The 27550-nt window shown below is 45.6% G+C and overlaps 4 protein-coding genes across 5 annotated transcripts in view; 2 read left to right on the top strand and 2 right to left on the bottom strand.

Annotated features, from left to right (window-relative positions):
* RPS6KA1 (ribosomal protein S6 kinase A1) overlaps positions 1-27550 on the top strand; it is a 328808-nt gene that overhangs the window by 177723 nt on the left and 123535 nt on the right. The window lies entirely within an intron of this gene.
* On the bottom strand, positions 1676-7363 carry MYCBP (MYC binding protein). The gene is made up of 5 exons (XM_061449855.1): positions 7227-7363; positions 6965-7037; positions 5387-5435; positions 3967-4096; positions 1676-1769 (listed from the first exon to the last, which is right to left on the bottom strand). The coding sequence occupies exons 1-5, from the start codon at positions 7239-7241 to the stop codon at positions 1725-1727; spliced, it is 312 nt and encodes a 103-aa protein (XP_061305839.1). The 5' UTR covers positions 7242-7363; the 3' UTR covers positions 1676-1724.
* GJA9 (gap junction protein alpha 9) lies at positions 9929-12011 on the bottom strand. Its single transcript, XM_061449856.1, has one exon. The coding sequence runs from the start codon at positions 11865-11867 to the stop codon at positions 10305-10307; it is 1563 nt and encodes a 520-aa protein (XP_061305840.1). The 5' UTR covers positions 11868-12011; the 3' UTR covers positions 9929-10304.
* CEP85 (centrosomal protein 85) lies at positions 17073-27048 on the top strand. 2 transcript variants are annotated; one of them, XM_061449865.1, is made up of 13 exons: positions 17073-17144; positions 17735-17887; positions 19999-20726; positions 21349-21482; positions 22317-22434; positions 22802-22987; positions 23350-23502; positions 23749-23903; positions 24372-24492; positions 24917-24967; positions 25054-25161; positions 25999-26227; positions 26517-27048. In XM_061449865.1, the coding sequence occupies exons 1-13, from the start codon at positions 17090-17092 to the stop codon at positions 26678-26680; spliced, it is 2355 nt and encodes a 784-aa protein (XP_061305849.1). In that variant the 5' UTR covers positions 17073-17089; the 3' UTR covers positions 26681-27048. The 2 variants fall into 2 exon arrangements, with proteins under 2 accessions (XP_061305849.1, XP_061305851.1); XM_061449867.1 differs by lacking the exons at positions 17073-17144; positions 17735-17887 and adding an exon at positions 19406-19645.

Below are 27550 nucleotides of genomic sequence, written 5' to 3' on the forward strand. Positions count from 1 at the left end.
GCTGGCACCGAGCTCCACGGCGCTGATTGGCTCAGCGAAGCAGCAAGGTAGGATGGCTCCGGTCAGACGACCCGAGTCACCTGACGGCGCGTCCGCACGTGAGCGGGCGAGGCGGGGCTCGGGAGGGGAAGGCGGGACGCACGCTTAGGGCGGGCAGGGAGGCTGCTGCAGGGAGACCCCCCGCTGTGAAACAAGGGGTTTCATGCTCATTAAACACTCATTAGCTCTCTCCAGGCACCATCTGTACGAGCAGGCAGCTGGACTGAGGCTGCAACAAGTATTTGTTAAGTCATTCCCGTCATAAGCCAAGGTTCACACGATTCAGCTGCTTCCAGAGAGAAGGGAAGGCAGCTATGGGCAGTGTAAACGTGTACTACAGCCCTCAGAATAGTCTCTGTCACCCCATGACAGCCTCACCGCAACACCTTACCCGCCTGCTGCTGTTTTGGCAGGACTTGTCCCATGCAGTGTTTGTTTTCCTCCGGTTGTGTTACTCACAGCACACATGCAGCTGCACAAAGCATTTGACAGCATCATCCTCTCCCTCTTTCCACATGCTACAACTTATTGTATTGTCCTAACTTACAGTGAGCTTTCTTCTCTCACTTGCTGTAGAAGGTGGGGTGTTTTTTCCTGTTTGTTCAGGGCAGGGTTTTGGGGCACTGTCTTACAGATTTCACACAGTGTTCCCCCCCCCTTTAGCTCTCTTCTGGTCTCTAAATCAATAATAGCAGCACTAGTAAGATAAACACCAATTACAGTTGTTAGCCCTTGATTTCAGTTCCTACACTGCCTTCAGAACACGTTCTGATCCATCCCACACACCTCTAGGACAAGCTGCATCCTAGAAACAAAGAAGTTAAACTAACAGCCAGTAGATCTGATACACAACACAGCTACTGCACCTCTCCCTCCTTGTGATTTTTCCTGCCATCAGTTGCCTTTAAAGTACCCAGTTTTAGGAGACAAATGCAGCTCTTCAAAAGGTACATTTTGATTTTCTTTTCCACATTAGATGCATCTGAAAAGAGAACTCCCCACATTGTATTTAACATGTGCCACTAATTACACAGGACATCCATTATGAGTAATAATGTTTTATTCTGTTCAGAACTGTCCAGGTATACCTGCATCAAATCCCCAGGGTTAGAGACATGAACTGCATGGAAACACATACACCTCATGCAAATTAAAGTGCAAGCTCAGTAGGTACTGCACCTCCAACATTGTGCTATATCCACCATGTAGCACAACTCCACTCACTCCTTTTCATGCTCCTATGAGTAGTTAGTTATTCTATCAGCTTCAGCAGAAGCCCACCCTCAGTGCTGAGCATCAACTTGGAACATACCTTGGAGGTCCTGCTTTAGTTCACAGCTGGTCCATCTGTGTCATGTCATCCCCTCCAGTTAAAAGAAAACCAAAGAGAGAGATCAGCAGTTTAAGAGGACCGTTGACCACGAAGCAGAGTTTGCACAAAGCTGGCAGGCTCAGTTATCTACGCATTCATCGCAACTACCACCTTCCCTGAAGCACAGAAAGCAAGAAAGTTGGCCAGTTTGCTTAAACTCATGCGTTGCTGCAGCTGCACGCTCACAATACTGCATCGTTTCTTTAAGATGATGAGGTAACAAACTAGACATCAGAGTTCACACACACAAAAAAAAGACTGCAGTTCTCAGGAAGCCCTTTATTAAGTCAAGATATTAAAGGAGGAACTACTGCTATTCACCAGGCATCTCTTCTTCAGGTGGTTCATACTGAGCCAGCTGTGGATTTAAAGAGAGGAGTTCAGTTAGCTGCAACATTTCAGAGACACTTTCTACATTCAGAAACGTAGGAATACATCTGCTCTGGAAGCGTTCCATTTACTTTGGGCCTTTTAATCCATCGCTGACGTTTATACAAGTCAGGCAACAAAGTATCCCATCCCTCAGAACATCAGCCTGTCACATTGTATAGTCATGAAGTTATAACAAGGAGGTTTAAATAGCCTTTCAAATATATAGGTTTTGTTCCCTATTCCTTGTTCTAGGTCTCGTTAAGTACTTTTCATCTCAAATAGCAGTTGATGATGATCAGTGCCCTCTAAGCTTTGATTTCACTGAAACAATCACTCATAGCAGCAGAACCCAAACCAACATTCCCTGTCATCATTCCAGCTTTCACTGTGCTTTCTGGAGACTATGGCCAGGGAATAATGCACTAAAGTATGACCTTTACTTGCAAAGTTATTCCCGAGTAATAATACACGAAGGTGTTTACTTGACCTCAGTTACGCTAAAGATAAAGCTTCAAAACCAGTTCAAGCATTAGGACTGAATCTCAGCCCAGTTTCCTCAATGAAGATTCTTCCCCTCTCCTGCAAATTGTGGAGTAGGTAAAATTAAACAAAGTACATAAATTCTAATACCCCCATGTTCCTCATGGCAACTCTAACTTAGAGCAATCCCTCTGTCCCCAACAAGAACCGATAAAATAGCATTCTCATAGATTTAACCACAGATGGCCAGTACACAATCCTGACTTTTCCTATCCACAGAGGGACTAACTATTGCCTTCCTGCCCCTACCCCACCTAAATACCTGACATTCTGACTAGTAGATGCAAGGAAAAGCACAGATCTGCACAGACCACCACCACGTATTTGGACACAAAATTACCACTAAATGCACAATTAAAGGCATGTATTTTGTGCTAGAGGACTGCTAAACTGTAATGTTCTCCCCACATTCTGTCCCTGGAAAGTTCTACAGTATGTCCCAATGACAGGCAGAAGGTGGTAAGGGAAAGAAAGGGAAAACCAAACACAAATACTGGAACACATACAGTAAGAGTTATTATTTGAAGGCTGAAGAAGGTGAAAGCACAAGTAAACCCATGATTACAGAAAGAGACTTTCCTGCAACAAGTTCTGACTATGTTAAAAGATTCCTTTAAACAACAACCCAGGTTACTCTGGTTTCATGTGACTACTTACTATGGGTTGCTTTAAAGTCAGCTACACCAAGTGAACTACTGATCTATTGCTACTCCCCCTAAAATCCTGCTCTTTGCCATATTTCCTAGTAAGAAATAACAAATGGAGCTGTAAGGACTCGCAGTGGGTAACAGAAGGAGAAGAATTACAAGGAGACAGCAAGAGGGCACTCCAGAGGAGATACACAAAGAAGTAATGCCCAGTATTCCCTTCTCCCATAATTAAGGTCCCTAAACACATGTTTAGGGATGTTTACACGTAACAGCTATCCTCTGCCAACAAACACATGGAAACCTGCAGCAGCACATAAGCTACTAGCTTCAGGTTCTCAAAGGTCTCCTTCAGTGTTGTTAGGTTTACCATCAGTGCCCTCTCCTAAGGGGGAGTTGTTCAGAGCCCTTTCAGCCAGACTGGAGACCCATTACACAAGGGCTCTGCCTCAGGTAACACTTGAGAGCCAGTGTAGTTGCAGCCAGAGGGCCACCAGGCTGGTTTAGCTGAAAAGTAGAAATGAGTGTTCCACATGGATACATGTGCCTCCACTGGTGACATCCTGACACAAGCAAGTCTGTGCAAGGCCATACAAACCAACATGGAATATTCCTCCTTCAGTTTGCCTTTTGAAAGCCTTTATGATAGATACATTAGCTTCTTTTTTTCACCACACTTGTCTGATATTATGTAGCTCATGCTGCCACAACTTAAACACATCCACACAGGACTGAATAAAGACATGGGATTAGCCTTAATATAGACTTCCACCAAGTAATAAAATCCCTAGTTTTGCAATACTGTTCTATGTTAGAGAATATAAGAAGCATCCCATAAAAAATAATCTGTACTACAACATTTATCAGCATCCCTCAGCCTATACAATGCAACAACACTCATCAGTTACTCTAATAGAAGGAAGTTAGTAGACATATTAAAGTACTCTTCTTGTGGCGTGATGTGGAACTACTGAGGGACACCAAGTAGACTTGTACCTTGGCTTTCAGGTTTTTATTTTCTTCCAACACAGCTTCATATTTCTCTTTCATCTCTGCCACTTCCAAGCGAAGTGCCTCTATTTCTGGATTCTCAGGAGCTAAAGCTCCCAGATGATGCTTCAGAAAGCTGTTATTTAGATGTTAAGTGTTTATTCAGTTAGATAACATAACCATATTTTAATTTTAATACTTATGAAGTTAATGCTGCAATACATATGACCAAAATTGCATTAAAACACTGAAAGTTACTACAGTGGTTTTCATCCTAGGGGATGAAGGTGCAAAAATAAGGAAGTCTGTCAAGTTCATTAGTATTATTCCTTAAAGAAAAAAAAACAAGACAACAAGACATCAGCATATACAGGGCAAATTCTCATGTTTTACTGCACCGGCCTCTTCCTCTCTGAAATGGAGACGTTCTGAACAGTTAGGAGGAATACTAAAAACCAGAAGCAACAGCCAAAACAGGGCAGCTGCTTAAAACCAGCAGGAAACCAAAAATATTACTTTCCCACACCCCCCTTGCATTAATTAAAAAACAAAGCAGCAGCCAACTTCAGAAGCCACAGATACTGTGATTACTCAAATCTAATGCTGCAGGTCTAAGATAGTCTGTAATGGTCTTGTCCTGGGTTCCGCTGTAGCAGTCATTTTCCTCCTTCTTAGTAGCTGGTGCAATGCTGTGTTTTTGACTTTAGTCTGGGAACAACACTGATAGCACTGATGTTTTCAGTTGTTGCTCAGTAATGTTTACCCCAATCAAGGACTTTTCAGTCTCATGCTCTGCCAGGGAAGAGGGGAAGCCAGGAGGAAGCAGAGACAGGACACCTGACCCAAACTGGCCAAAGGGATATTCCATACCACAGCACATCATGCCCAGTATAGAAACTGCAGGAAGTTACCCAAAAGGCCCAGATCACTGCTCAGGTCAAGCTGGGTATCAATTGGCAGGTGCTGAGCAATTGTCTTCTCTCCCCTTGTTATTTCCCCTATCATTATTATTGGTGTCAGCAGTAGTGGTTTGTGTTATACCTTAGTTACTGGACTGGTCTTATCTCAACCTGTGGGAGTTACATTCTTTCCATTCTCCTCCCCATCCCTCCGGGAACAGGGGGAGGAAGGAAGGGAGTGAGCAAGCAGCTGCATGGTTCTGAGTTACCGGCTCGGCTTAAAGCACAACAGGTCTCTAACTTAGCTTTCTAGTTGCTGACACACTGATAGACACACTTCTCTTGCATCCTGTCAGACTTCCTGTTAGCTTGGAAGAATGCAGTTACCAGCTAAAATGCAGCCAGAAAAGCCACGTTCTCCATGTAAGTCTGTAAAGGAGCCTCTCCAGCTCACCTACGGGTCAGAAGCAGTACAGCTGTTGGGTCTGAAGCCTCTATGAACAGTTAGCAGAAGAGAAAAAGGATACTCCAGTGCACTATTTGGTTTCTCTGGCTCTTCATATAAGGCTACCAACACTGCAAATAGAAAATATTCAACAATTGCAACAATTCCATTCAACTCTAAGTTTTAAAACCATGTACCAACAGTCAGAAGGCACACAAGCTGCAATGTCACATTCACATTGCCCTAAGTAACAAGATTTTCACCTATATACTTTGATGTAAACACATCTGCTGTACAGGAGGGAACAGAGCATCCCACCCAGTGACAGCAGGACAGAAGCTGTATTGATTCCCTGACCACAGTTTTTGGCTATTCTAGCATAAAACAGCCTGGGCAATTTTTATACAGTCCACATACAACCATAGTATTGGCTTTCATCAGCAGTTTTAAGTCTTTAAATGTTTTGGGACTCTCCCAGTCATAAACCATTACTTCCACTTAAGCTTTGAAACACAGGACATCATCAGCACTTCCACAGCTTCCAACATAAAAGCAAACCTCCATTGACCACCTACAGCTACAAAACTAAATGGCTGCTGTTGACGCTTGTGACACTGGATGTTTATGGACCGAGGTCAGACACCAGCAGCAGTACCCTAACGGTTTGACTGAGACCAGCACAGCCAGCCAGCCACCAACTCCATATCTGGAAAACTCAGTCCAAGTTCTGAACTTATAGATCTTTGAATCTTTTGAGTATTCCTGAATACTCAAAGTCCCACACATAAACACTCCCTCCTCCCCACGGGGGCACACATGCGGCTATAGAAAACATCTGCTTTCATCAATACTTAGATGTCTCCTCCCAGTTTCAGATGTACAAACTGCACAGCCAAGTTGGTTTTAAGCCAAGCACTTCAGTGAAAAACAAGATTAGGATGCCCCACTGCTTGGAAGACCTCATTTTGCCATCCCACAGGCTGTGCAGTATTGTGATAAATCAAATGGTACCCACATACCAGACCGAGAGTCTTAGTGTGGCACCTATTCACTTAAGATCCTAAATCTACTACTTTCTCTTTAAACAGTGTGATTTCCAAGAACATTAATACTTTTATCCACGTACTATTGTAAGGCTCTCAAAAAGGCTTCAGAAGGATTTAAAAGACACTAAGCCATACAGAAAGCCAAAACAGGCATCAAGTTTAGCACCACCGTTTCCCCATTGTGCTATGGGGTCACTCTCACAGGTTCAGTAGCTTCAGGAGAAGCACTAAACTCCAGCCAAGAATGGATCCTTTTAAACAAAGTGGTTTTAAGAGCGTATTTGCTGTTATTTCACCTCAAGTATTTCCTTTGTCTGGAGCTCTCTGGCTGAGTAACAGCCTCCAAGCAACGTCGCTGTGCCCGAAAGCGAGCACAGAAAAGCACCTCGGCCGGACAAGAAGTCTCCAACACACCCCGTAAGAAGGAAGGAGCCGCCTTCCCGTTCCACGTGCGGTTCTTAGCAACCGACCGACCCGCGCACCATGAACCCAGGTACCCCAGCAGGGGCCTCGGCTCCCCGGGCCGGACCCGGCGAGGGGGAAGCGCGACCGGAGCGGGCCCCCCCCCCACCGCCGCGGGGAAGGGAAGCGGCGAGCGCGGGCCGCGGACTTACCCTTGGTGAGCGCGTCCAGCACCCCCGCCTTCTCCAGGTACCGGCGGAACTGCTCCCGCTTGGAGTCCTCGGCCTGAGGGAGGACGCCCACACGGTCAGCGCGGCGGCGCTTCCCCCCGCACCTCAGCTAACGGAGGCGGCTCCTTAGGCCCGCCCGGCTCCCCCTTCACCGCCGCGGAGGGGACGCGGAGGGCCGGTGCCTTCCCCCGCGCTGGCGGCGGGACTGGGCCACACCATCCCCGAGGGCTCGCTCCGCTCCTACCTTGTAATGCGCCATCGACCCCCTCAACGCGCCTGCGCGCCCGCGCGACTGCGCCCTGTGGTTTTACGGCGCCAGGCGCGTCCCCGCCGTTACCATAGCGACCGAACGGCCGCAACGCCTCCGGGCGGGCCGGGACCGCACCGCGCCCGTTCCCCCGCCGGCCCCGCTTCTCGGGCCGCGTTCCTGGGCCCCGTTCCGGGTCTCGCCTCAGCCGGGCAGCGCCGGTGTTGTCCCGACACAGCGCCAAGGCGGTTCATCGTCTGCCAAGCGGCAGCTCCCCAAAGCCAGCGCGGCTGAGCCCTGCGCACATCGGGTTATATATGTTTCAGAGGACAAAAAACTGCCTTTCACTGGTCAGAAATTATCACATATATCATTAATTCTCTACCTTCCAGTGGGTAAATTGTTCTTGCTTGCCATGTAAATTAGCACGTGAAGGTGCATGGTCCTGGGTTAAGTCAGTGGTTGCCATCTCCCCCAGACACCGTGCCCCTTAACCCAATCACCACTATGGCTTGTTGACTTCCTGCTTTTCTAGGCCTTGTTTTGTCTTCGGCACCTTCTACTGCAGATGTCCTCCTTTTATCAGGCCTTTAGCTCTTCTTCCAAGGTCAGGGCAAGTCAGTATTGCTCATACAAAGTCTTGTTTCTCCAGGTGATGGTGTTCATCAAGCCAGACACCGTTATCACCGTGGCAAAGCCCATTTGTGGTGTACATCACCACGGCAGCAGTCATCCAGACCACGGGGAGATGTGATGTCTGGGCATTCACCATGTCCCTGCGCAGTGAAGTACCACCCAGGATCGCAGCTTTCAGCTTTCAGGTCAGATAACTTGGGGCTTGGGTAGTAACTGGACCTCAATGAACAATGTCCAGAGTAGAAAGTTGCTGCAGCTGCAGAGTTGCCTTCCCAAGGGGCTCCTGAAAGTCTTATGTAGCAACACTCTGCATCAAAAAGAAAGTCTTTGACCTCCGCCTGTTATAAAAATGGAAGCAGTTTTACTGGTTTATTTTTGTGAAACACTGGTATTTACTGACTGGTCAAGTCTGTTTGCTATAAAAATAGAAAGAAAAAGAACCAATGGAATGATCTTGTAATGTTAGGGTCCTTTCAGACTTTTTCTGCACACTGTTCCTGCAGTGTCTGCAGGAATTATGTCACTCTTTTCTGTTGGGAAGGTGCCATGATGATGAAATAAATTGACTGACCCATGTCCACAAAAAAAGCGAATAAAAATCCTCTGATTTGTAAAACAAATTCTTTTGTATCTTGTCTTGAAGCATCGGAAATGCAAATGTCATATCCCATAGGTGAGCATCTGAATGCTACTTCTTTATTATTAGACAGCAGGAGCAGAGTGCATTAAATACAAGGCTTTTTATTACAGAGACATTAAATGCCAAACATGCACTAGCACAGTTATCACCTGAAGAAACTTACACATTGAGAAGTGCAAGAATTAAAGCCACAGTAGTAGGATTAACTCAGCTAAATCACACTACACATATATATACGCATCGTATAATACATTGCTGTGTATTGTGCAATGTTAAATTTTACAGTGTAGCAGAATTACATAGGCTCTATTTATGATTACACATAGAGCAACACTAGAGGTGAGAACAGCTGCTGGAAAAAAACAGCAAATAATTTTAGTGGTATTAATGTGTATTTCTGTGTGGACAGAGCCAAATTAATGCTGCTGCAAGCAAGACTTTCAGGTTTCCTGGCTCCTTTTTTTCCCTAATATTGTAAAGCCTTTGGCCAATCTAAACCATGGCTGGCTCATAAGCTTAATGATAACACACATTAAGAATTTAATGATGCCATAATATCATGATGCTACATCTCACATATTATCTTTCCAGTACACGTACAGTAAGTCAAAAGCCACACAGGTACACGCTGCTGCATCCCAGATGTGCCACCTCGCTAAGGACTTGCAGCCTGTCAGTGCTGAGCCACTCAAGTAAACGTATTTCATTCATAGACCTATCGATTACAAATGTAACACAGTATTTTGTTTGTCTTTCCATCCATTCCATGGAACTTGCCTGGAGCAGCAAGTGGATGAATGTCCTTTATTCGTTCTATTACCCCCATAAAAAGCTCCTTCTAAACAATTACAAGCATTCTTCAATTTAAAAGCTTGCAGAATTTAGGGGACAGACAAAAAAGGAGTAATTCTACAGTTTGATAAAGCTTTTCTATATTTTTTTGACATAGTAACTGAAAGTAGCACGGTATTGCCATTTATTCCCCATAGTAAGTCTGGTTGGTGAAATCCAAAACTTCTCATTAATAAATTCCAATAACTTGTTTGCTGATTAAAGAAAAAGATAACTTACTAGTTGTATGCAAAATCTCACAATTAAAGCTTGTAACTCACCTGGAAATTACGGTGCTTGGAAACTGTAATAGTGTATTTAATGTTAACAGAGATTCACTCTGCTTTTTCTGCCGAGGAAGTCAATGGTGATACACTGAAAAAAGTATACTGCGGTGTCCGCGAATTAGTGATACATGTATCAAATGCTTTGTTCTTTTTGTATTTAACGCAGTTCAAACAGGAATACATTTGACATTCTGCTTTCAGGCAGTGCTCAAATGCCTGTGTGAATTCTCAGAGAGATTAAGCAGAACTATATTTACTGATAATGAATTTCTCCTGAGAGCACCAGTGCTGTCTTTAGTCTCATTTCATTTATTGGTCTTTGTAAAATACATTATTAGACTGTAAATTTTGTCTTCTAGTTTTATTCAGTTTAAATAGTATTAGCTGTGATTTTATGTCTGACTTTTCCTAATATGTGGACTACATGATGTGTGTTTCCCTTTCAAGCTGGAAGGATAATGTGTAAGTTTATATGCTGAGGTCTAAGCCACCTTTTCATTACAAAGGAAGTTAAGAGCCTGTTTAAAAGTTACTTAGCTAAGATCCAAAGTGCTTTTCTAGCTATGTGAAACAACTGTTTCAAGCTCAGTAGTTTAGCTACTCTTACACATAGGTCCTGCTTGTGTCTCAGTGGTCAGTAATTATCCAGAACTGATCAGGGCGATTGAGGGTTAATTGGTGCTATATCTGCAGATCAGTGGGTGCTCGCCTGCTGCTGGCACTGCTTGACATGGACACTCGTCTAGACAGAGAGAAAGGCTTAGGGCTGTCACAGGTTCTACTTTGTTTAGACCCTGAGCTCACCTCGCCTGTAGAGTCAGGAGTGTCTGGTCGACTACACTTCTTTACATCAGCATTGCAAGGAGCTTGGGCTTTGTCTGCACTGAAAGTGCTCTGTCTTCTGTTGCTGGTCTTTGGAAGAGAGTTTGTAGAAGCTTCTGCACTCTCAGCCACTGCTGAGCAGTTCCAAGATGAACTGATTCCATGTTGTCTTCTGAAACCGGTAACGGGAAAAGTTGTGTGGGGTTGTACTGAAGTTTGAGATGCCGTTTCAGCACAGCTTCCCAAGCACATGCTTGAAGCTAGAGCTGCATTCTGAGTAACAACAAGGAAATGTTTCTTTTCAGCTTCTTTTTGCACATCATGTGCTTCTTTCCCAAGCTCTCCAAGCAAGCCTTCATTATTATTGGTGCTGGTATTTTGAGTCTGATTGCCTAAAGCATTTGTAGCTGGCCTCTTCTTTGGAGACTTGATGTCCTGATTGCAATGAGTGTAATTGCTGCTGCTTTCTGTACGGTTGTTTTGCACAGGCTGAAACATGGGAGGAGCATTTAGAAGTGGGTAGACAGCGGCCCCAGTTTGCTTTTCCATTAAGAAGGTATAGCCACTAAGCGCAGAAGGAAGAGTTTTTTGAGGGGTGGTGGATATTCCCAAAGAAGAGTGTGGTATCACAGAGTACTTCTTAGATTTGTTTATGCAGAAATTTTCAGGGTCATCCTTGGTTTTACTCTGCCCACAAAGTCCCATTTTGATCTTTCGGAATCCCAGATGGATAATTTCAAGGATATTTAGAAGCAATGATACGGTTGCTATTGATTGCATGAATAAGATGAACACTGTCTTTTCTGTTGGTCTAGACACAAAGCAGTCAACTGTGTTTGGACAAGGATCTCTCTTACATTTATAGAGGGGATCTAGATGAAAGCCATAAAGAAGATACTGCCCAATCATAAACCCGACTTCCACTGCAGATCTTGTGAAAATATGTATCACATAAGTGCAGAGCAAAGAGCCTCTCAGGGGTGCTTTGTTCAGCTTTCTTTGGTCCAGCTGTCGGAGTTCTCTCTCCAGCCTTTTCCTATTTTCAGTCATTTCTAGTTCAGTGCTTTCAAGTTCCACCCTTACCTGAGCTTTCTTTTTTTGCCTCTCTTTCTCCAAGGCTCTTAGTCTGTATAAGGCATGTCCCATATATACCAAGGAAGGGGAAGACACAAATATAACTTGCAAGACCCAATACCTTATGAGAGAGATGGGAAAGGCCTCATCATAGCACACATTCCTGCAACCAGGTTGCTCAGTATTGCATATAAATTCAGATTGTTCATCATTCCAAACATCCTCAGTTGCCACTCCAAGGACAAGCATTCGAAATATGAAGAGGATCGTTAGCCAAATCTTTCCAATAATAGTGGAATGAATGTGGACCTCCTCTAAAATGCCACCAAGGAAATTCCAGTCTCCCATGGTTATTCTGCCATCTTAACACTAAAACATATGAGAGAAAAAAGTATCAAACATTGAAGCTGGAGTTCTTTCTTAACACAGTGCATGACCCACTGCTCACTGAGAATCTGGGTGGTATTGTCTCCCATCTACAAGACAGAGAAATGCATCATCCACCTCTGTCTAATGTATCAGTAAAAGACATCCTGATAAGCTCATCACTATGAAATATTAAGCACCCTCAGTCTATATCAGGATGCCTGACTTGTTGTAGGATTTTAAGAGCATTATGCAATATGTTTGAGCCAACAGCAGCATCAGAGCAGCATGTTTCTACTTAGGACACTTCTGAAGGTACAGGAGTATTTCCCAGTCCTCCTTTTCAGATGTTCCAAGCCCCACATCACAGCTGAAGTTACAGTGATGTCCAATGACTCTCCCCAGCAAAAACTGGTTATACAAAAGTACTCAAAAACCATCTTATCCACCAGAATTCGATAATACTAGAAATAGAATAATCTGATTTTTTCATTTATTTATTCTTTTTAGGATAAAGGTGTTTGAACACCACTAAACCCAGTGTTTTCTGTTGAAATGGGACTCGTTTTCACCCTGTAGAACAGGAGTGTTAAGAAATCAAGTGGAATTTGCAGTTTACAGCTGCAATGCCGATGACTATAGAGGCAACTTTATGTTAAGGCAGCCTATCAAACCTGAAAATACTCTTGCAGATTGCTGTACAAATGGGCAGCAAGTCAGACAGGTTTGAAAGATAAAGAAATGAAACAGAAATGGCAAATTAAAATGAACACATACCTTTCTTTACAAAAACCTGTAAAATTACAGACCCTCAGCATCCAGCGACGCGTTACAGCCGCCGTCATCTTCCACCCATGTGAGGAAACTTCACATTATAAGCAGTTTATTTTGCTCCAAGAGCCAGTGCTGGAGCACAAGCTTTGACACACAGAGGTTATATTTGCTAGGGATGGAGGGAGGAGAAAATCAATCAGTGTTCAGTCTGCTACTGCTCCAAGCCTAATTTAACTATGACCAATGAAAGAATCTCCTTTTAAAAAGCCAGAAATGAAAAATCTGCAGTTCTAATTTCCTTCAGATTATCTTCCCTTTCACCTCTCCAGCACCCTCCACGTTTTAAGAACAATCTCCACCTCAGACAAACAGAAGAAAAGAAAACTTTCTAAGTTTTTGTGTCCCTATCTCACAGAACCCCTCGGCTTGCCTGTGCAGAGGTGGAAAAGGTAAATTCTCCCAAATAGCATCACTGTAAATCCCTGCAGATAGTCTGTTCTCCTGGAGCTGCTTAGCACCATGCTTCTCGTGTAAAAACTCAGTGTAGCGCTTTCATTCCCTACATACTCATTTCCTCTTCGTGACAGCATCTCTCTGTTCTTCAATTTTGCATCTCTTGTTTGTTCTCCTTGTGCCCTCTCACTTGTCACATTGATGACTTTAAAACACCCCATTTTTGCCATCTGTATAATTCAAGTATTTCTTTTCAGGAGTAAGTCATTATCATTCCAGTTTAATTCCAGTGTTTGGGTTAGAAGGGACCTTAAAATACCACTCAGTCCAAATCCCTGCCACAGGCAAGGGCACCTTCCACTAGACCAGGTTGCTCAGATCCCCATCCAACCTGAGTTTGAGCACTTCCAATGATGGAGCATTCACAAGTTCTCTGCCAACGTGTGTCTCACCACCCTCATTCCTTTGCTTACATAAAGGTTTAAGAGTAAACACCATCTTGAAGAAGTCCACCTGGCACTGGGGGATAGATCCCAGTTTATAAGCAGAGCTGATGCACAGACAATTCTTCCAGAGAGCTTCAAATCTACATGAATTGATTTTTCAGCCTGTTGGACTGCTCTGGTGCATCTGGGGGACCAGTGATGAGCTGGGGAACCAACTTTCAAACATTCTAAACTTTAGGAAATGCCTGCAAAAAATGTTGGGGGAAAGGGAGGGAAAGAGACTTCATTTTAGAAAAGGAAAGTTGAGAGAAAGAAATATGCTTGTTTTGTGTTCAAAGACTGCCTTGGAGCCAGCATTAGCAGTGCAGCAGTGTGCCTGGTATTAATGTGTAACTCCCCCCACTAGGACTGATATGAGTGGAGTATATCTAATACTATAGAGCTCTTTCAGATGATTCTCCTTGGTGCCCTGCCAATGTATATTCCTTATCCAAGTGTCCTGCATGGGGTAAATAAACTTCCTCTGCTGAGAACTCTACAAAGCTAATCATTATCTTCTAATTTGGGTGCTGAGGATCAGTCAATAGGTCACGTCCGATTTCATAGTTAAATGACAGCCTGGAAGTATTCGATCATTTTGATAAGCTAGCAACCTACAGCAGCCTGTTTGGCGCTTCCAGCAGGTTTCTAACTGTCTTTTCTACAGAGTACTTAAAGTAGGTTTCTAAACATGTTTCTGCTATTCCTGAAAATTCCAAGTCTGTTGAAGTGGTCCACAGGCTCTCCCACCCCGCAAAGATGCTACAGCTTTGTTTGAACATCCAAAGTGTTTGCTGAGACTGAACTATGGTGGCTGGGGAGCTGCTTGTTCTGTGAAAGGTGCTAGGACAAACACTGAATGATCTGCACATAATGTTCTGGGCTCCATTAGCTCATTTATAGTAGTATTTCAGTCAAATGACAACTTGACAAGTTGTGGGGGGGAAATGAATTCAAGCACCAATGACAGTCTTATAGCACCAGTGTTGCTCTTTACCTAAGGCCAAGCATTTTGCACATGTGGCTATACAAACCGTCATACCGACATTCAGTGTTTAGCAACAGAATATTTAGTGATACAAGGTTTGCTGCAAAACATCCCCCAGACTTCAACAACTCAATTGTATTTTCTTAGCTCGGGGTCAGACACCACCGAAATCATTCAATCATGGAAATATTCTATGAATATCAACACCTTTTCATCCCTACTCATCAATAACGTGCATTTTATGTGTACAATTGATTTTTCTGTTCTACTGTACTTGTCTGACCCACAATGGCCAGCTAGAGGCACAAACAGCAGGGATGTGTCCTACAGGCTTTCAGGGTAATGTGGACACTCGCCCATGGTTTTCTTTCGGTAGTGACATTAGGATCACAAATGCTGAACTGCAATACTGAGAAATTTGGACCTTCGTAGTACCCAATACTGCCTTCAGGACCACCAGCAGCACTGTGTTTGAAGGCAGCCCAGAGAATGCCATGGGAGAGCTGAGGCACACACTCTTCACGTTTTCTGTGCTGGCTTATCGATTCATTTTTTCTACAAAGATACAGGTGAACCAGTAGGTGCAGATTTATGAAGATGTCCTCACATTTATTCCCATGTTGGGGGGGGGGGGGGGGGGGGGCTCTGGGGGCAGTAATCTGCTAATTTTTAAGCTTAAATAAAAGTTTGTTGGGACTTCCCTTTTCCCCACTTTGTCAGCTTCAAGCCATTCCCCTCGGCCTGTCCCTAAAGGCCCTCGTCCAAAGCCCTCTCCAGGTTCCCTGTAGCCCCTTAGGCACTGGAATGCCCTCGGGAAGCGCAGCACCAGGAAACCGCGGCACCGAGGGCCCCGGGTGAAGAGCTCAGAACGGGCTGAGCACGCTGCGGCGCCGGCGTCCGCACAGCACTGCCCGGACCGGGGCACTGCGCAGGCGCGGAGGAACGCTAACCAGCGAGGCGGGGAGCAGCGTCCTGCCAAGCCAATGACCGACGAGCAGGGGCGGGGCCGGCGCTCCCGATAGGCTGAGGGGCAGGGAGGGGCGGGGTTCTGTCGCTTTTCCTCTGCCCCTCCTCTCGCCTCTCGCTTCCCGCCCCCTGGCTGTAACGGTCGCGGGCAGCGCGGCGGAGGCAGGTGAGGGGCTCGGAGCCGTCCCGCTACCGGCACCGCGGCGCGGGCCTCGGCCTGGGGCACAGCGCTCCCCCCCCTCGGTGAAACCACCCCTTCTCTCTCCCCGCCCCGCAGGGACCGGCTCCGTTCCGCTCCCCGCGCCCCTCAGGAACCGGTGCCCCTCAGGGAGGGCCTTTCCCTCTCTCCACCCAAATCACTGCCGGCGAGGCGAAGCGTTTCCCCTCACAGCCTCGCTTCACATCACTGCGCGTCCCCTCCAAGCTCTCCCCTTCCACCGGGTAAAGCGCTGCTCCCCCTCTTCGTGACCCACCTCTCTCTCCCTTCCTACCCCCTCTGCAGGGCCTGCTCCTGGGGTGGGTGCTGTGTCTGCGTGTGAGGGTGTTCGGGGTGAGGTGGGAGCACTTTGTTTTCTCTATATTATGTCAAAAGCCACGCTTGTATTTCCCTGCTGGCACTGTAGTGCTGGAGTCTGGGTTTCCAACTCAGGACTGTCAGAAACATACCTAAATTGAGCATAATAAGTGATATATTTAGCTAGAAGTGTTGTATTTCTTTGCTGAGCGAAATGCTGCTGCTGCTTCATTAGCCTGTTGTGTTCCCAGTGTCTGTCCCGTGTTGTAAAATCTGTGTCTGTTTCCTAAGAATTAATGGTTTCTGCGAGCTCTTTGAATCAGTTAAGCACAAATCCGTAGGAGCTGGCAATTGAGGATTTAGTATCTGGCTGGTGGAGTGGAGAGCAGCCCTGGATGTCCACAGCCTGAGAGCTGCAAATCATAACTTGCATCATCAGAGTTAGGAAATTCACTGTCTGAAGTACTTGGATAAGCAGATCAATTAAACCAAAGCTCTAGACTGATAATGACTGCCATTTATGGAGCAGCAATGCCAGGTTGTGAATGGCTGCATTTCTGCCTGTAGTTGCTCTGTGACCTCTACAGAGGGCAGAAATGAACTGGTTTGGAGTTAAGACTTGTGAAAGGAAATTTTTGGTCTCTGTAGACATAAAGGCAGCGTGTAGGTACCATGGTGACTGATGCTCTATAAATAACCACGATGGGGATAACACATGCCCCAGTTGAAAGGAGCTGCTGAAGTGCTGCAGACCTGGAGAATGTTGCAAACAGGAACTCTGCTCATTTCTCAGGCATGAAGAAAACCTACAGTAACTGCAGGGGCTTTTTTTTAAGGCCTCTGTGCTGCGGGGATGAAGTAGAGACATTCTTGGGAGGAGATGCTCATTAAATGCGAAATACTGTGTTAATCTGAATGGAGAGTAACTGTTGTGTGTGTACCCCTTGGTTAGTGGGAACAGGGTCTGGTTTATACTGACTTAGTGATTTTGATGTATTGCTCTGTAGTTCACTGGACAGATAAGATGGCTGCTCTGGAGAAACAGCCAGACCTGAGGCTCCAGCAGAACAATCCACCGGGTAAGAATAGTCCTTTCTTTAAAGCCCTGCTGCTGTCGGATCCTGTTTCAGCTCCCCTGAGGAGACAGATGGCCTTGAGAAGAGTTCATTACCAGAAGCTTTCTATTTGAAAATGATGTCTTATTCCTGCCATGTGTGCTTGAGGAGAGAGTTGTTTGATAACAAACCTATCTCTTGATTGCTAAGTGATACATCTGGAAAAGTTATTACCAGTTAATGCAAAAATGTGCCTTTAATTCAACCAGTTTTACTGTGGGCCAATGTTGCTGCTCCTCTGTTTCATCTGAGTACCAGAGCATCAGCTGGGTGTAATATCACCAAGCTCATCAATGGGAATGTAATTTACTGCTTTTGCAGTCTGACTTCCATAACTAGATTGATTTTTTTTCAGTCTCCTGTTAATATTATTTGATTTCCATGTGTTTGCTGCCATTTCCTTTTGCAAAAGAGATTTCTTTAGCAACAGTATGGGGAGTCAAGCAAGGATGGGTTTAGGTAGAACGGGTAATTAGATATGGCTTAATTAGGTGTATTAAAAGGCTTTTCAGTCTGTTAGCTGAAACATAAATATTCCTGCTTTTTCTCTCCAGATCCCAGCACCAGTCAAAAGAGTCATTTCCTGGAGACTGACTGGAAAACACCCATGTTGTCTGTGAAGTTCCAGAGCCGTGTCAGCCGCAGTTCAAGTGTGGCCGACAGCGGGGATGGGGGCATTGGGACCTCCTGTTCAGACAGCACAGAAGGTGATGGTCAGCATGAGGTCACACAGGAGGAGAGTTTAAAGCATTAAATAGCCTGATATTACCGAACCCTAGAATGTAAAACTTGGGAGAGAGCAGAATCTGAAATGATGTTTGGGGACTATTTCAGAACCTCAGCACACAGATATGCTGACTGAAATACAAACAAATGATTAAGGGACTTGCTGTTTCTCTAAGCTGGTGTCTTCTAACTGTAGTGAGCATTTTGAACTGACTAAAAGAGCCACCCTATTGACTTGCTGGTTCATTCTGACCAAGTGGTCTATCAGCAAGCGCGATGTGTGATTTAAGAAGTAATTTATAGGTGCCTCTAGAGGCTTCAGGTCAGTGTGCCTAAGTGTCCTCAGTGTTAGCTGTGTACTGCTCACTGAAGAAGGCTGCAGCCTGTCCCTCAGCTGAGGTGTGTTCTGTGAAATTGCTTGTCCCAGCAATCCTTTCCACTTGTATCTTCATCCACAAAAGTGACATAAACCACTATTGATTCACTGACCCTTCTTTCAGCAGTGAGGCAGTTTGCTGTTTTCTTGAAAATAATATACTTTGCACATTCATGTATTTCACAAGCTGCATTGGCAGCCATAGATCTCAATAATGTGCGAGTTAAAATGAAGGTGTTTTAGAAGGTCTGACTTGTGGAAATATTGCTGGAAATATTACTAGAGCCCATGTTTAAGTGTCCGCTTTAGTGCCTCTCCGGATAATAAAACATCCAGCTGCACATTCAAGGCAGGGGAGATAATGATGGCCCTTTCAGAAATGGCCCTTTGGAATGTTTGCTATGTGGTAGCCTTGTTTGTAAGAGCTGAGGCTGAATTTCTGCCTGTCAGGTCCATGTGTTGTTGTGACAAGCCTCAGCACACTGAAGGAACCGATTGCAGCATCTGCATGTGATGTGTTGCTCAGAGGGCTCGAGTTCCTCACAGTGATACTGGGATACAAATCCAGGGGCTGTAAAAGGAAATTGTCCTGTCCCTGCTGTTTGCTGAGGTGAATGTTCTTGTGACTGTTTGGTAGCAGGGTGTTCTGTGGAGTTCCAGGCACAGGCAATGAATGTCTGAGGGATTTCCCCCCCTCCTCATTTTTTGAGGAGAGTACCTTGTGCCTTTACTGTGATATTTACCTGCAGCTTGATGGTCTTTGCAGAATCTGGTTTTGGTCCCGTTCAACTTGTAACCTTTTATTCCTTCCTGTAGCAATGCTTTGAGGCTACAAACAGGTGGAGGGTTGATGTTGCAGTCCTGAGGGTGGATTAAAGAAACATCATGAGGCGTGGGCCTTTAGCCAAACACATGAAGAAAACAAGTTTGTGTAGCTGGGAGAAACCTGGAATTACCACAGTATGCAGCATGTGGTGACCAGGAGGAGAACAGGGACTTTGCTGTTTGCCTTTCTCAGTTCTTGCTGTTGCTGTATTGAAATCTGAGAGTTGCTAAGAATAGCCCTGCACTTCCCCGTAGCCAGGTTTGGTGCCCGTCTGCCAGGACAGGCTCACGTTGGGGTGCGTGTGCCCAACTCTGTCTCATTTCCTGTGGCAATAAGGCACAGCCATTACTCTAGGAAAAGCTCTTTTGCTGCAGTGTCCTGGAGGAGTTCGAAGGTCAACTGCTGGTGACCCAGTGTTCAGCTATGTTTGAAGCTCATCATGGGCTTAGTGAAGGCTCCCGTTAGCTTTGGTCACGGTTCAGAGCCGCTGAGCTGTGGGACGGGCAGAACAGAATCGAGGTCTCAGTGCTCAGCTGAGTAAGTTCCAGCCTTTTTATTCAATTTAAAGGACTTGATTTCTAAACCTATAGAAAGATAACCTTATTGATTTAAGATTATACTGGAGTAGCTTAATAACAGGGGATTAAAAATGTCTGCTGAATTAAACTTGGATTCTTCCTGTGATATGGTGGTAGGAAAATGTCAGCAGGCTCCTGAAACTTGTAATGAGGGGGAACATTGGTGTGCCTTGGTCTTGCTGCTGCTTAGGAGGACATGTTCAGGGGGAAAAGAGTCAGGTTTTTAATTTCTTCTGGAACGCTCCTCAAAGGAATGGCTGTTCATGTTGGAATGTTTCGGGTTTGTAATCAGTGTTGTTCTTCTTTCCTCAGACTTTTGCAATTCCAGTAACGGTTCCTCATTCCAGCCCATCAAAGCCCAAGTGACCATCCCAACAGCCCATGTTATGCCTTCTACTTTGGGTGCCTCACCCTCCAAGCTGTGTCCTGCAGGGGACCAGAGCTGTTTACAGAATCCATCAAAACCTGCTATGCCAGGATCTGCTGCTTCTGAACACGCAGGGCTCATGAGGAATGGAGATTTTAATTCTGGGAAGTCTTCTCAGGTGCCACCCAGGGATCTCCTGCACCTCTACAGGACTTCAGGGGAAAATGGTCTTGAGCAACCCTGGCATCCTGTTTCGGATCACATGAGAGCAGAAGACACTTGGAAGTTTGACACCCCTGCCATCGAGCGCACCCTTAACCAGTCTCTCTTTCTGGATAATTTGTGCACTGACCCTCTCCACAGGTTCCAGAAGTTCAGTCCGAACTCTGGGGCAGCTGAGGCAGGAAAGGACCATTATAAGGTGCTGCCAGAGAGTAAGCAAGCGGCGGGGGCTAATGGAGTCTGTGAGCCCCAGGATGGAGCGTGGCCAAGCACAAACAGACTGATGCCAACGGGACTCCCGGCCAACAATTTCTATTCAAAGCCTGTAAGTCCTCCATCTCGAGCATGGATGCAGGACAGCTGCACACTACACCCACATGAGAGGGTCTGTGAGCTCAGTGCTTGGAAACAGCAGCTGGACAAAGTGCGATTGCAAGTAGAGCAAATGCAGGTAAGGAGCTGCTTGTGTGAATGTATGAGTTTGAAACACTTCCTGTGTAGTCATGAATTGTTATTTCAGACTTATAAAGCAAGAGGGGAAAAAGTCTGCTGCTTCTCCCTGTCTTACGCTGAAAGTCTGTTAATGATCTGGTTTTACAGCATGTGGTGTCACAGGTATCATTTGACGTGCTGCTTATGGAGAGCAGCTCTGTATTAAGTTACAGCACTGCACAATGGATCAGATCAAGAGGGAAACATCCTGTCTGCTAGAAACTGAGGAAAAAGCATGCTAAGGTCTTCACTTCTACAATAACTGTATTCTGTATCTAGAGTTGGGAAAATCCTTTTTGGCTTAAAAAAGCTGCATAAAACTAAGATTTATTAGATGGAGCCAGCTTGTTTATCCCACCAGCTGTACCCGAATGGAGACAAATTGTTTCCAGTGAGCTAAAATTATTTGTTAATCTCCAGTTGTGCTTGGGCAAAGTTACTTGTTCTTGGACATTGACAGGGACTGAAATAGCTCTGTCCTGGCATGCAGATGAGCACACAGGGCGCAAAATAGCTCTAGCAGCGTTGCAGTTACCTCTGTGGAGCACAGACCTCCTTCCTCATTTTGCCTTCTCTTTCAGTTACAAAATGGAGGTGCCTGCCACCATCCCTCCATGTATTCTCCTTCACTGCCTACTCCCGATCCAGCTCAGTGGATCAATATCCTGAACTCCAATGAAAACCTACTCAAGGAGAAAGAGCTCCTCATTGATAGGTGAGAGTTTGCTACTGATATGTGGTGTATGGGCTCCAGTGCATTGCCTTTTGGAAAGGGAGGGGTTTGAAAGTACCAAGGAAAGGTCCTGTCTCAGAGTTCCTCTTGTCCATCTGGGTCTCTTCTGTTGCAAAGAGCAGTATGATGACCTTTGAGAAGAACATATATTTTTCATGAGCTCTCCTCCCCCTCCTCTTGGAATTAGGATGATGATCCTGAAGGGATCAAATAAATCAATTTTGGTTATGATTCTCTATGCTTTATAAAGGATAAAGATTTCTGTTCACATCATGATTATCTGGAATGTCAAAACTGCTGCCTTTTTGCTTGAGGATTTCCTTGGAGCTCTTAGCTTTATTTTAAATTAGCTCTTTGTGAATTTGGGCTGTCAAGCACATTTCTCATACCTAATGCCATGGTCCATAAGCTTTTGGAAAAAGTAAGTCCTAATAAAAACTACCTTCAGCATTTGGGCTGTAAATATTGTTTCTGGTTGTTCATTTGGAGTTCTGTCACTCACACAAGCTCTACAACCAAGCCAGATCCTCCACAGCATGGAAGGCTTGTGTGTTTTATCTATAATTGTTGCTGGGAGTTGCTTTGAAGGGAGGGAGGAAAAGTTAATACCAATTCTAAGAAACTTTGAAATGGATGTCACAGTATCATAGACTCTTCCAGATCGTTTCTCTGCAGGTCAGTTCTGAGTTGCAGAGTTGTCTTTCTGGTCTGCTTGTCCCTGTATGGAGCATTAGAGTTGCGGTGGCACTGTTCATGCTGTATTGCTCTCTGCTGTGTGTTTGAGGACAGTGTATTACCAGTTGTTGCTTTTTACAGGCAAAGACAACACATCTCACAGTTGGAGCAGAAGGTCAGGGAAAGTGAACTACAGGTTCACAGTGCCCTGCTTGGCTGCCCAGCAACCTATGGAGATGTCTACATGTTGAGAATGCAGGTAAGCAGATGCAGCAGGGGGTCAGTAAGAAATTGGTATTGAATCCAATGGCCTTATCACTTCTTATTAGGTGTTCCCTGAGTAGAAGAGCTATGCAGAATAAAGTGATCCTTTGTATGGGATCCCTATTACCTGTCTTTCAAGCCCTTATTACCAATCTTTCAAGATTTCAAGCCCTGAAGTCTTATGGTTTGTTTAGAAGCTCTGCTAGTGATGCAAAGGCCTGATGGCACTGACATGCTGTTTCAGATACTGCAGTGTATAAAATGGCCTGACTGATGTTTGGGGTTTGGGGGGGGGGGGGGGGGCTGAGAACACAGCTCTGAGGCAGCACAGATGCTTAATACCAGCTTGGCTCTCTTTGCAGGAGCTGCAGCGGGAGAATACATTTCTTCGAGCACAGTTCACAGAGAAGACTGAATCCCTCAGTAAGGAGAAGATTGAATTGGAGAGAAAACTGGCTGCTGCAGAGGTGGATGCAAAGCTTATAAGGGAGTCACTGAAGGAAACTATGCAGAAACATGCAGAGGAGTTAAAAAAACAGGAAGAAAGGGTATGATCCCATTGCTCTCAAGATTGGAAGGTGGTTTTGCTTTGAGAAACTGAAAGTCCATGTAGTGCGAAGATGAAAGCTTTTTGTGGGCATGGTCATAGCAGGTATTTTCTGGTCTCCTTGTGGAGTACTTTGGATTGTAAGCAAAAGCCCTTTCTCCTGCAGTTAGAAGGATTTCAGTACCTCGTCTTTTAACCAGAGAGGAGGCCTGTCTTTAGCTAGATGAGCAGAAATACTGCTGAGTTAAGGTGATCTTGTGTTTTGGTGTTTAGTGCTGTACAAAAAGGTAAATGAGGCTTACATAGGACTGAAGAATGGATAAGAAATTATATAAACTGAACTTTTTATAACTGTCCCTGCAGGTAAAGGGAAGAGACAAACACATTAATAACCTTAAAAAGAAATGCCAGAAGGAATCTGAACAGAACAGAGAGAGACAACAGAGAATTGAGACCCTGGAACGATATTTGGCTGATCTACCAACCCTTGAGGACCACCAGAAACAGAGTCAGAAGGTAAAACTTCTGTTGAGTTGTGATGATAGCTCTTCACATACTTGCTCAGGTGACTTCTCTACAGCTGCAGTGCAGCTGCACAAGTAAAGTTGTGGTCTAATCTTTTTGGAGGAGGAATGTTCTGAGCTATAACTAAGAATTGCCACATAGGTACTAAAAATGGACATTGCAGATGTAGTTGAAGCATGCTGTGTGTGGTAAAACCCCTGGGAGGTCTCTAGAATGTTCTGATGGCCTTTGTTGCAGCTGAAGGAATCTGAACTGAAGAGTACTGCTATGCAAGAAACAGTGCTGGCACTGGAAACAGAGCTTGGAGATGTCCGGGCTGCTTTCAGGGAGCAAGAGGTGCAGCTGGAAACCCAAAAACACAAGGAGCTGGAGCTTCTTTCTACTGTGCGCAGGTAAAAGTCAGGAGGATTCGAATAGCACTGAAGTAATTGCTGCACAAGGGCTGTGATGATTCAGCACAGCCACTGTCCCTCCTGTCAGAACCTGGTTACCATGGCCGTGTGATGATTATGTGAGTGCTTGCTAAAACTGTGTTTAAATTCTGTGTGCCAGCAACGGAGGGTGGGAGCAGAACCACATGCTGAAAGAAAGGGGGCCCCTATTCTGTTACCTGGGCTTGTTTGTGTCCTCAGGTTATTGCTCTTGTCAACCATAACTCCTGGCAAAACGGACCTCTTTAGTCTGCAATTGTTGTGTCTGCAAATGTGCCAATATTATGGGTAGGGCTGTGTCCAAGGAAGGGAGAATTCTGTCATAGCCCTGGCAACACTGACACCTGAGATGAAAATCATTTGCCCCCTCATAGTGAGGGAGACACCCTAAATAAAGCTGGTTTTCCCATGGTGTTCTGCCAATTGCAGCTTGCAGGACAAGGTGCAGCAGTGTGTGAAGAATGCAGAGAGAGGAGCCTCTGCCCAGGATGGGGAGAGACAGAAGATAGAAAATGACTCTCTGAAGAAAGAATGTGACCGCCTCAGGAAGGTAACAGTGTCCCAGCTGGGAATCTCACCTTTTCCTTTCCACTGAGTCACACCAGGCACTAAAAATGAAATCTGGGACTTTTGCAGTCACTGTTGTACTGAAGCAGCAGTTCCTAGAATTCCAGGCTGAGTGGTTTTAGAAGCTGTTCTTGCTGTGATAACTGCTTTCCTGCACTTAACACTGGAGACAAGTTGCAGAATGTAGAAGAAAACCACATGAATGCAACTTGTCCAGTCTTGTACTTAGCTGATACTTCTAATGGTGCCTTTCATCGGGGAATCCACTACTAACAGAAACAGTGATTAAAGCAGTAAATGGACGGAAAAAGGGGGGAGAGGGGAGATGCTCTCTTACTGCAGGAGAAATCCTGGTGGAATTACTGAGTTTGTGTGGCCAGTTCTGATGCTTCTGCTTTTGATTCCAGATTGTGGACAAACAGCAGAAGAAGGCAGAGCAGTTGTCCTTGCAAGTAAAGGTGAGAGGTGACTGTGGAGGGACCTAGAACTTGAGAATCTGCTGTGATGTGAGTTAGACTCACTACTTACCCATGGTCTGTTCCAGAACCTGGAAGAACAGGTGACCCAGGAAGAGGGGACAAGCCAAGCTCTGAAAGAGGAGGCGGTGAGAAGAGAGAATGCACTGCAGCAGCTCCGGGCCGCTGTGAAAGAGGTCAGCAGGAGTGCTGAGTGCCTGAGTGTACCAGCTGAATGAACAACAAATTGTCTTTTAGCTAGGCCCTTAATTTGCAGTCAGCAACATAACCTCTCCTGCTTCCTGCTAGTCAGTTGCTCCGAAAGGAGCTTTCCTCTGTTCAAAAGCAGGAGGAGAAACCCAGTTCCTGCCTTGGGTTTGAGTTTGCCAGCTGGGGGCAGCACGGCAGCGAGCAGGACTCCCACCTGGCCCACAGCCGTGGTTCAAGGGCAGGGCTGAGCCCTACTCTCAAACCTGAAGGAAGCCAAGCACAGTGGCAGCCCTTGAGGGAAGGGTTGGGGTGAGCAACTGGTGAACAACCTCCTGGCAGCTTATTTTGTTGCATCATGCCCCAGGAGGGATAGTGCAGTGTCATGGGGTGCTTCCTGTCTGAGCCAGGAAAGCTGAATGCTCACACCTTAGAATAGAATCATAGAATCAGCCAGGTTGGAAAAGACCTTTAAGATCATCAAGTCCAACCATTATCCCAGCACTGCCAAAGGCCACCACTGAACCAGGGCACTAAGTGTCTCATCTGTATGTTGGTTTTTTTTTTTTAACACTTCCAGGGATGGTGATTCCACTACTGCCCTAGGAAGCCTGTTCCAATGCCTGATCACTGTCTAGGTGAAGAATTTTCCCCTAGACCTTATGACACTGACTCTTGCTTATCTGGCAAGAGTCTGGAGGGCTTGATATAAACCAGCTTCTCCTGCCTTCAGTGCTCCCATCATCATCGAGCACTTGTGTTAAGTTGTTCTAAGTGTACTAGTTCTAACCCAGGTCACCACTAACCTGCTGTGCCCATTTGTTCAGCTCTCAGTGCAGAACCAGGATCTCATTGAGAAGAACCTGACCCTTCAGGAACGGCTCCGTCAGGCAGAGCTAACAACCCAGCCACTGCCTGCTGAGACAGCCCGCCTGGCCCAGGACCTGCACAGTGAGCTGGCCAGTTGCCTGCAGGATTTGCAGTCTGTCTACAGCATTGTCACTCAGAGGGCTCAGGGCAAGGATCCCAACCTCTCTCTGCTCCTGGGCATTCGCTGTAAGTATGTGGAGTGATGACAGAGCAAACCCCTCAGGTCCTGTGCTGTGGCAGAATTAAACTTGTGTGTAATATAGCACTTCTATAATACAGAAGAGGTTCTCATCTTTCTAGGGTTCTGAACCTTCTTTCTGTGGTTAGCCAGCTCTGAAGGTGCATGCTGTAAGAACTAAATGTTAAGTAGCACCTCTTGTGTAAACCTGCATTGTTTTTTCTGCCTCACTCGCAAATGTGTGTGATCTTTGGTCACTATTACATGTTGAGGTGACTCCCTTCTCTGACTCCACAGCTGTGCAGTACTCTGCTAAGGAGAAGGATGACTTACTGAGCCCTGATGGACTTGCAAAGAAACTGGTGGAGGTAAAACAGCTTCACAAAGAGGTGGAGGACTTAAGGACGGCAATATCTGACAGATACGCTCAGGACATGGGAGACAACTGCATCACTCAGTAAAGAATTACTCCCAAAGTAAGACAGAAAACCAGGACTTGAAACTCTCAGGAGTCTAGAGCTCCTACAACTCAAAACCTATTCAGCACTTTACCATCCCTTTGCTCGGGTACAAGATGTGTGACTTATCCAATCCATGAGAATCCAGGGGGTTTGTTTGCCAGAAGTGTTCAGCTGCTGAACTGGAATCGTTCAGGTCTTTGGTGTCAGGCTTTGCAGTAGCTTTGATCTTGTGGAATGTGTTTATGCTGTGTTTGCTGGAGCTGGTGTGGTCTCTGATGCTGGGAGATGAATTCTGAATTGCCTTCCAGGCATGTCAAATGCTGAACATGCAAATGTGACAGTTAAAATGATCACTAAAAGGAAATGTATGCCCTGATTTTCCTGATAAATTCTCTGTGAAGATCCTGTGTGACTAGGAAGACTAGAGGATTATTGGGGTGTTCAGGGACTATTTGTGGAGCAGGACCCGTTTTCCTCAGGTAAACACATCTGGAGTCTTTCAGTAGTCAAGACGAGTTGGGGAATAAAGCAACACTAAAGGAAGACTCTGAAAATGCTCCCCCTGGGCACTGATACCCCAGAAGCCTTAAGCCTTTTATCTCCCCCCCAATAGCACTCTGTGGATATGATTCAGGCTGCAGAGGAAGCAGATTGATGCTGAAGTGCCTTAATGAGAAACCTCCTGTCCCCATGCTAATGCATCTGCTGGCAAGGGGAGAAACTGCTGTTTCTCGTAGCAGCCTCTAGAACCATCCAGAGGCTCTGCACTCTGGGTGACCTGCCCAGGGCAGTTGGGATGTGCACCTCTGCTTGGCCCTCAGCTTGCTAGGGAGAAAGCCATTCTGGTCCTACCATGGCAGGATGGCACAG

Source organism: Pezoporus flaviventris, unplaced genomic scaffold (genome assembly GCF_033815535.1).
Source record: "Pezoporus flaviventris isolate CSIRO_AGI_PZ_B2104156 unplaced genomic scaffold, CSIRO_AGI_Pfla_v1 ptg000008l, whole genome shotgun sequence".
NCBI classification, from domain to species: domain Eukaryota; kingdom Metazoa; phylum Chordata; class Aves; order Psittaciformes; family Psittacidae; genus Pezoporus; species Pezoporus flaviventris.